This window comes from Cyprinodon tularosa, unplaced genomic scaffold (assembly GCF_016077235.1).
Source record: "Cyprinodon tularosa strain WSP-4 unplaced genomic scaffold, ASM1607723v1 ctg55, whole genome shotgun sequence".
Classification (NCBI taxonomy): Eukaryota; Metazoa; Chordata; class Actinopteri; order Cyprinodontiformes; family Cyprinodontidae; genus Cyprinodon; species Cyprinodon tularosa.
This window is the reverse complement of record NW_024039285.1, coordinates 258,604-268,920: the sequence shown is the minus strand read 5'-3', so window position 1 is coordinate 268,920 and position 10,317 is coordinate 258,604. Positions and strand designations below refer to the sequence as shown.

Genomic DNA, 10,317 nt, shown 5'->3' with positions numbered 1-10,317 from the left:
AATTCAAATTCAGGCCTGAAGTTGTATGGGTGTTATATTACAGCTTATATTAGGGTTTATGGTTTGTTTTATATTTTTGACCTTGGGACTTAATATTGCTTAAAATCTTTGTGTTTTTAAGAGTAGAGATTAGTCTTTGTTTTCTATAAATAAAATTGCGTTCATTTGTACAAAGAAAGTGCAAGAACAAACATGATTCAACAACCTTATAAAAAAAAAATGTTTTTGTTAACATGATAGATTTTTTTTTTTTTAGCAGAATAAGCTACTTTGGGGATTTCCAAACACTAAATAAACAATGCTGCACATGGCATCCAAACTATTGATTTCAACAATAACGTCCCAAAGCTAGTATAATGATTAACAGGAAGACAGTTTAAAGAGGTCCGTGTTTCTCTTTGGTGTTTTCAAATGTTCACAATGATAACTGCCAGGCAGCTCCTGCTGAGCCTCAGCACCCTGTGTCTAACTCTGACACTTTTTGATGGAGGATTGTATGTATACTTTTTTAAAGACGTTTCATTGACATATAACCTTTTTTGTTATTATTATTATACAAGCAATTCTATAAAGTCTGATAGAATTTTATGTTTACTCATCAGGGCAGAAGTGCTTCCTGAACCTCCTGCTGTGAACTGCAAGTGGAGCCTGTGGTCAGAATGGAGTTCTTGTGATCCTTGCACTAAAACCAGAGTAAGTCTTCAGGCAGACAAAGCATTTATGACTTGCCAAATAAAATGAGTTTTTCCCTCAGAGTCAGCATTTTGCAGCATCATGTACTTTTTTTATGTCTAACTGCAAAGATTTGATGAAGCCTTTTTAATATCTTTGATCTTCAGAGGCGTTCACGAGACATAGAGGTGTTTGGCCAGTTTGGTGGGGACCCCTGCATGGGATCAATAGGTGACAGAGAATTCTGCCAAACCTCAGACCTATGCGAGCAGCCAACTTCTCTTTGCAGTGTCTCTCAGTTTCAGTGCACTACAGGTACTAAAGAAAGTCACCAACATTGTTAATCTATGGTTTGTTTCTCTCAGTCCAATCAGTCTAACCTGCATCTGTGTGCAGAGCTGAATACATGCCTCAGTAAAAGATTGGAATGCAATGGAGACTATGACTGTGAAGATGGGTCAGATGAGAATGACTGCAGTTACGTATTACGTAAACCCTGTGGAAATTCTGACTTTGAAACTAACGAGCAAGCCAGGACAGCAGGATATGGGTAAGCATTGTAAAATATATTCTGATCTAATCAGTTAAACAAAACAGTTTATTAGTAACATTAAAAAGGTACATTGCATTAAAGTCACTGTCCAGAAAACAAAACTAAACAGCAGATTGATTTTGGTTTAAACAAATTTGTGACATAATAACTGACCATTTTGTGTAAAATATGCTTGGTATTGCTATTTTTTTTAACCAACAGCCATTTATGGATGCATACATTTAATGAGGTCAGAAATACTTACTGCTTTGCTGACAAATTATTCTTATTAGACACAGTGAATTTCAACATAGAAGAAGGATACAGAAGCAATTAAGATTGACACACGATTTTCAACATAATTTAAGAAAAATCAAGACTTCCTAGATTTTGTATTGATAAATAGAGTGAATGTCAGAATCAGAAATACTTTAATAATCCCGGAGGGAAATTACTTTTGTTAGACGCTCCAGTTACAGTTTTATATATATATATATATATATATATATATATATATATATATATATATATATATATATATATATATATATATATATATATATATATATATATATATATATATATATATATATATATATATATATATATATATACATCCAACTACACAAGATAATGAAGATAGAAATAAAAATAAAAGAGATAAAATATATACCAGAAGTCTTACCAACCATACTGTGCTTGATATAATATGGAATAGCTTTAAAATATACCTTCTCAGGTGTGATGAGGGACTCTGTTATGATTAAATGCTTGTCTAATTCTTATCTTGTCCAAAGTCAAAAAGCTCTGAATTTCCCTTCTTTGTTTTTTATAAAAAGAATTGTATCCAAAATAAAGTCCCTTCCACACTGAATCACTTTGTGTAGGTCATATATTGAACAAGAGATAAGCAATTGCTGTCAAGATAAAATCCATGCCAGCAGTTTTTTTGGGGGGCGGGACATGTAGGAATGACGACAGTCAGAAGGGCCTTGCTGGGGCATTGAAAACATAGCCACGCTTGAGGACTCACCTGTGGACAACGCAATTGACTCGGTTTTAGCTAAAATAGTGACCATTTCTCATTTAAAAAAGGAGCAAAGAGAATTACTTTGTGCATTCGTAGATGGGAAAGATGGCTGTGCTTTTCTTCTGACAGGATTTGGAAAAAGTCCCAGATTGATAACGTAGAACTCAACTCAGTTCTAAACATAAATCTGGCTACTGGCAGGTTAACAAGGAACATCCATGATTAGAAATTATTCTCCTTTCAGGTCATGCACAGTTTCACCATTATAATATTTATTTTGAAACATAAAAACTTTGATTTCTTTACCGACAAAAAACACAAATATTCATCACTACCTCACTTACCACAGCTTGCATTCTTTTAGTACAAGCAAACCTGATACATACTGTAAACTATTAACTATTACCTCCATGAACCAGGGTCAACATCTTGGGTGCAGATCCTAGAATGAACCCCTTCAATAATGATTTCTTTAATGGGAGATGTGATAGAGCGAGGAACCCAAGCACGAGGAAGTACGACCGTCTTCCCTGGAATGTGAATGTCCTCAGTTATGAGGTTAGACACAGTAATGTCTTACTTAAACAGCGGCTTTGGGTTTTTGTGATTATTTCCTGTTATTTCAGACTCTTGCGGAGGAAACCGTTTCCAGAGAAATATATAAGGATACATACTCGATAGTGAAAGAAATGCTGAAAGAGATGACCTTTAAAGTTGATGCTGGGCTTTCGTTCAAATTTACCCCGACTGAATCCTCCTTGGCCAATACCACTGTCACTGGTGAGGCTGGGGCTGAATTCTCCAAGAAAAATGTTATTAAGGATGTCACAGAGTACTCTACCATCAAGGTAATGGTTAAGCACAAGTTCCAAGGCATAACCTTAGAAATAAAAGACATGTGTCATACTTGTACCTATGTTACCGACTCTTCTCACTTTAGAACAAGAGCTTTATGAGGGTGAAAGGTAGAGTACAGCTGAGCACCTACAGGATGCGTTCACGTGAGCCCATGGTTGCTGAGGAGTTCCTAATCCATGTTAGATCACTACCCGTGGTCTATGAAAAGGGTATTTACTTTGCCTTCCTGGAAGACTATGGAACGCACTACACCAGAACTGGGAAGTCTGGCGGTGAATACGAATTGATCTACGTACTAAACCAGGACACCATCAAAGCAAAAAGTGTGTATTTGATTTATTCATTTGTATTAAACTGAACAGGCCTCATGCAAGAACTGTTCGTAAGAAACAATTCATTTTTAACTCGTTCTTACAAGTGATTTAGGAGAAAATGTTGCATTCACAGTTTTTCTTCTATTTCTAATCTTTCAAGTACGAACAAACAAACAATATGAGTGCTTCAGACCTGACGTAGGAATCTTTAGCAATCAGTCAGCTGTTATCCAAACCAAGTTTTTCACTAAATGGCTATATCTCCAAATGAGATTCTGCAGAAAGTGGTAGTATCTGTTGATGGAGAACCCGTATTAGGCATTTACATCATATGTTGCATCTCTTGCATCCATCAATAGCTTTTATTGACTGTTTCCTGATCAAATGATTTTTGTCTTTCACTTTATTTTTAGTTAGCTTACATTGCAGCCACATCATTTATAGCTCTTGAAATTTATTTCCTACGACTTGGGTTCTACTGGTCCTTTAATTCTGCTGCTCAGTTATCAGTCAGCGGAGCCTTGATCTGCGAATGTTTAAAGTTTTTCCTCTTCCTCTTCAATGCGTAGCATTAGTAAAAACCCAGGGTAGGAGAAACAGTAAGAGAAATATATGACAAGAATTGGAAAATGTTGTTGCATGAGGCCCAATGTTCTGGTCTTTAATTAGCTGTGATATACCTATTCAGGCCTTTTTTTTACTGAGAAAGTAGATAACTGATGTATAGCTGCAATGTTTATTATTTGATTTTTTTTCAGATATAACAGCAAGAAGCCTCCAAAAATGTGTTAAGGTTGGGGTTTCTGGAGACTTTGCTCTTCCATCTGGAGGAGATGTAAAAGGACATGTTCGGCCCGAGAACTGTGAAACTACACCAAAAACAGACACAGGTCTATTTCTTATTGATCAGACTGTTTTTTTCCCCCCACCTAATGTATGTGTTACTGCAAGTCATATGTATTTGTCAAAACTCCCATAAACATCCACGTCTCCGAACTACCTAAAAAAAAAAAAATAGCTCAGCTTATTGGGAACAATTTGTAATGAAAATTTAATTTAAAAATGTGATGCAATATGTGATAATTATATGAAACTGACTGCATTTCCCATCCTGCTCTGCACAGCTAGTTACGAAGGAGAGGCATTGGTGGATAAGGTGATGACTTCAGTCAAAGGAGGAACTCTTGAAACTGCTGTTACTATGAGGGCTCAACTGAATAAGGAGGGAGTCATGAATCTAGATACGTACAGAAGCTGGGCCAGGTCCATTGCAGATTCTCCTGCGCTGATTAACAGTGAGGTAGGAATGATGGAGTGACTCTTCAAGTTTTGATTCTTATTTCTTGAAAGAGATTAATTCAAATCATTTTTGTGCAATATGTTGTAGTTTATCAATTCTTAATTTAAATTTATTAGCAATGAACTTCACAAACAAAATTTATACAACAGCTTCAGGGTATATGCTTATCAGAACCCCAGTAAGCAAAGGTTAGACTTTTGCCAAAGTTTTAAAAAATTTCTTCAGATGAACTTAATGTTTAGCAGTAAAAAATAGCTTTTGGTTCTTAGCCTGATATTATAGTTTGATCATATCACCAAAATGCTTTCTACTCTGGCAGCATGGCAGCATTTGGACCTTTACTGAAGGAACTTTGATTGTAGTGGCTAACAGTCAATACTATAAGGTCCTATCCCAATCCTATCACTTGCACTCGTTCTGGGCCCTAGCACTCAGTTTTGCATGTTCACTTGTAAGGGTGGTGTGTCCCAATAATTTTAAGAGCTTGGGAGAAGTGCCCTTAAACCCTTAAAGGGATCCCTTAGGACAGAGGGTGTTCAAAAGCTGATTTCGAACGACGTAGCTTCCCAGAACTTATATATATATATATATATATATATATATATATATATATATATATATATATATATATGTTGTAGGGGTGGAACGATTCACAAAATCCACGGTTCGGTTCGATTCACGGTTTCGTGGTCACGGTTTTCGCTTCGGTTCGGTTCGGTATATGTTGATTGTTACACCGAAATCCCATAAAAATTTATGAAATTAATGAAAAAATCCCCCAAAAAATAATGGATGGTAATTATTTTAAATGATCCACGGAAACCCTGGATCATTTCCGTATGTTTTGCTGCTTTGAATTTAATCATCTGGCGCATGCTCTCTACCATCTCCAAGGGACTCAGAGGGCAGTGGACAGGAGCCACATTGGGGGCTGTAGGCTTTGCTTTGAGCAGCCGGTCTGGAGCGCAGCGGGGCGGAGCTGGACGGAGTATGAGGGATTTCGGGGTTAGCATGACATGTTGGTCGTGTTGCTCTTAGCATAAACAAAACGTGTTGCACAATGCTTACACACTGTTTTACTTTTATCCACAACTTTCTTTCCGCCGTCATCGTAGTTCACTCTAAATGCAAAGCGCTCCCATACAGCAGACCTATAAAGTGCTGCTGGCGCGTCTTCCAACGCCTGTTCTTTCCCACTCGCCATTCCAACACAATTCTCCACAACAACTGATTTTTTTCCCTGCTACACCCGGCTAAGCTGCTTCGCTTCTTCTTCTTGTTTACTACTGGTGGTTGGCTTTGGTCGCAGTACCGCCACCTTCTGCTCGGGAGTGTAAATGCTTTGCCTATGAGAAAAAGGAGCAGCGCATGAACCGAACGAGACACACGCGAATCGAACCGAACGGTTTGGACGATTTTCATAAATCGTCCCATCCCTAATATGTTGGGATATCTTAGTTACACCAATCTGTACATTTGTGTTTAAACATGAATATTGCAAAATTGCTATTTTTCGTAGTACGCAAATCTACTGAGAGAGCTTTTAAAACTTTTAAAATCATATTTATAAAAAAACCTTAAAGTAGATTAACTTGCATGATGACTATTAACAAAATCACTTCATCACCATTTCTATCTTGATGTGTGGAATTGCCACGGTAACTGCATTTGATTTGTGCATTGTACACTGAAATTATGCCCTTTATTACATTCTCCATTCACAGAAACTCAAACTCTCTTGTCAAGTAAAAACAAACAACTAAACATAATTTCATCTCAAGTAATTCCGTTACACCAGTTTTTTAATTAATGACCAATTGCTCTTTAATCTCGGTACCCACAACAAACAACCGGCAATACTTTTTCTTTTTCAAACTTGCTTTAAAAGATATAACTCCTCCTGAGCAAGCCGGTCTCAGGAGATGACAAAATCAAAGTTTTATAGAATATTAATGTTGAATACCTAAATAGATTAAGTGATACTTTTTGTGTTTTAAAACTAAGAATGTTTGTTTATTTTGACATAAATTGACATTTGATTGATCTGGCTTATAATCTTTAGTTGGAATGTCATAAACACATGAAATTAGTAAAGTAATTATGAGTAAATACCTTGCCTAGTCTTGCTCAAGCCCTGTCCATATCCAAAAAAAGGTTTTCTCTTCCTTTCTGAAGATTATTTGATGGCTATTGATACCAATAGCTTTGCATTTGGGTTTCACAGAGCTATTTATCTTACTGCAAGAATGAGCTGCCACAAGACAAGACTACCAGGTGGTTTGTGGCATAGTCAGCTCATAGAAACCTAGATGAGTTTCCATTAAAAGGATTTATAAGACGATATATTAAATTACCTAGCATTATTTTAGCCTTCACCATGGTTTTTAGTGTGTCACTATAAAACATGGAAAGGCTGAATCACATTATGAGAGCAATTTAAGAGTTCAAATAACTCTAAGTTTTATATATATAATATAAAAAAAAAACATACTTCTTATTTCCAGCGCCATACAAATTGTAAATTAGATGCCTGATCTCATTTTTTTCAAAAATGGCATTTATCAGTTTTTCCAAATGAATTCAATTAAAACCCATTTTTCTTGGGGGGCAGACTTACACATCACTGACTTGCATAAAACTGAACATTTGCATCGAAGAGGCTGGCATACAGTAGTTTACTTTGTATATATATATTTGATATTGTACAATAATATCCACCTCTTTGGCTATGTGTTTATGAAATAAGTTTCCTGCCTGCTTTAAAACTGATAGTGATCTGTGACTGTGGTGTCCAGGGCACGAAGAGAGGAGCCAGTGATTACAACAGTGCTTTTTCCAAAAGGTCCCGTAGGGAAACTACTACTCGAAAATTACTTAGCAGATCTAAAAATGGTGTCACAATGAATTTGATCGTTGGTGGTATAACAAACTATATTTTCTTTGGTTGTGATTAGCTGACAGTTTCTCTTCTTATATGTTTAAGCAGCAAAGGAACAGTTTCAAACAAACAGTGGTTGTACTATAATGTTTGTACAACTGGTTTCAATTGAATACAAACATTTAGAAGTGCTAAAAAATGTTATTTCCTTGTTTTGTTATGAATAGTATCCATTGTGAATTTTGAAATTGGGACTGTTCATAGATCTTCCAGGTCAAGTTCCAGGTACAAGCTACTGGAGGCCTTTTAGACATATTTATGAATAGATATTCTAAATATTGTACACATAAATTAGGAAAAAATCCACACTCTAACATCCTCAACAGGACTGAAAACCCAGAAAAAGTTACTTAAAAAATGTTCTCTAGCTGTGGTGATCTACTAACACCAGCTTCTGTGTTTACAGGAATATAAAAGGCTTCCATTTTAACAGTGTTTTTATTTTGACAACTTCCTTACACTGAAACACTGTATAGCAAACATCTATGCTGAAAAACTTAGAATGACCGAGGATATTTTTTGCTTCTGTTTTATTTACATTTAGTACAATTGTTTTTTTTTTAGATAATCTGACAGTCATTTCAAGAAAGCAATACAGACCCACTACCTCATAGTTCACTTTAATGGTTCAAAGGTCATTTAGGCTTCAATATTTTCAACTAATGCTCAAAACTACACATCTAAATAACTTGCTTTTCGTTCCACCTGCAATAAATATGTTGTTTTTATCAGCCAGAGCCTATCTACATGTTAATTCCAGTGGACACACCAGACGCAAACAGCCGGATCACAAACCTTAAGAGGGCTATAGAAGACTATGTTGCTGAGTACAACATATGCAAGTGCAAGCCATGCAAAAATGGGGGAACTCTTGCTTTAATAGATGGAAAGTGCATTTGTATGTGTTCTGGAGAGTTTGAAGGTCTTGCGTGCCAGAACTTCAAGGCAGATAAGGCTCAACACCAAGGTAGGGAAGTACAATATACAACATTAAAACTGATATTTCTCTTGACTTTTTTTCCACATTCTATACCTTTAATACCAATAATATTTAATAGGTTCAAGGCCTGTTGTTCATCAGGAGGGTAACTGGGCCTGCTGGTCGCCCTGGTCCTCATGCAGAGGCGGGAGACGCAGCAGGACACGCAACTGCAAAACTGACGGACTCGGTGCATCTGTTACATGCAGAGGAGAGGCTACGAGTGACGAATACTGCTGAAAAAGCATGACTTCTGTCCCGCTGTAATTGTCTGTTCAAGACCTATGTAAACAAATAAAATAATCTCAGCGTAAATTCAAACCATAAAAGTACCTTGGTGGGTTTGTTTGGTTTGGACCAAAGGCAGACCTTATTATCTTTTTTAGTTGTTTTTTTTTATTGTTTTTTTTTTATGACCATTGTTCCTATTCAGGGAACTGAGGAAATGGACAGACTGTAATTTCCCTCTGGAATTATTAAAGTATGTCTGATTCTGATTCTGACCTGGAAATAGAGGAGAAATATCATAGAAGTCCTGAGTGCTGCCTGTTTGTGCTGTTATTATGGATCACCGTTGGCATGATTTTATTCATATCTGCAAAAATTGTCCAGATCAAGGGAGAAACAAATACTGAGCTTAAATACTTAAATCAAAACATAGACGGTGTGATTATGCCCTTAGTTTGTGTCAAATTTTGAAGCTGAAATTGTTTTTTAGATGCAGATCTGACTCAAATAAAACCATCTATTCAGTTTTTGTTCAAACTAAAGGATTTAGATTGTTGAGCCAATTTTATAAGCAGACAAAAATAACTAAAGTTAATACAGAAATTTAGCTTAAAATCAAAATTGTATCTATTAAGGGAAAGGGTTTGTCATTGGAGAAAACTCAGAACTTCAACTTTACTTCTATTATCCCTTGAAGGATATACAGTATGGTTTGCAGGGAAAAAAAAACACTTGGAATGCAATCACATAATTTCACAAACACCAATTAAATTCAGTTCAATTTATTTATGTAGCAGCAATTCATATATGTCATTTCAAGGCATTTTCACGGAGGCAATTCAACCAGATCATAAAGATGGGTTCAAAGTTTACTATCTAAGGAAAACCAGCTGATTGCATTGACTTATTGACTCAACAGCAACCCCTCAAACCAAGCATGCAGGGAGGGACAGTGGAGAGGAAAAACTCCCTTTGAACAGGAAGAACTGTCCAGCAGAACCAGGTTCAGTGTGAGTGACCTTCTGCCAAGGCCAACTGGGGGTTCAAGGAGACAGAAACAGACATACAAACGGTAACCAGTAATAGGCTCCACAAGTGTCCCCGTCCAGAAAAGAAACAGCCAAGCAAATGAGCTCCGAGCCAGTTCCCATATTAGAGGATGAAAGAGAGCAGTTAGTCACAGTAACATGAAAATATTGGAAAACAGGTCAAGCTCCAACATCTATAAATAAAGGTGGTGATGGCTGCAGCACAGCTGATATTTCTCTCCAGGATGCCACACGAGAACAGACCAGATGAAGCTACTCTAAAAAGAAAAAGCAAAGAGAGCATAACTTTATGCCTGGAACTTAACAACTACTGTGGAATGGGAGAATAGAGACAGAATGAAGCAGAATGAAAAGTGATCCCTAAGTCTTCTAGCAGTCTAAGCCTATAGCAGTATAACTATAGAGATAGCCCAGGGT

General features: G+C 36.6%; 1 protein-coding gene across 1 annotated transcript; it reads left to right on the top strand.

The window, feature by feature from the left end:
* Window positions 1–353: 353 nt before the first annotated feature.
* Window positions 354–8,996, top strand: c9 (complement component 9). The gene is made up of 11 exons (XM_038305002.1): window positions 354–494; window positions 603–693; window positions 840–987; window positions 1,069–1,222; window positions 2,654–2,792; window positions 2,861–3,082; window positions 3,175–3,415; window positions 4,165–4,296; window positions 4,531–4,706; window positions 8,377–8,611; window positions 8,703–8,996. The coding sequence occupies exons 1-11, from the start codon at window positions 412–414 to the stop codon at window positions 8,861–8,863; spliced, it is 1,782 nt and encodes a 593-aa protein (XP_038160930.1). The 5' UTR covers window positions 354–411; the 3' UTR covers window positions 8,864–8,996.
* The last annotated feature ends 1,321 nt before the right edge of the window (window positions 8,997–10,317 follow it).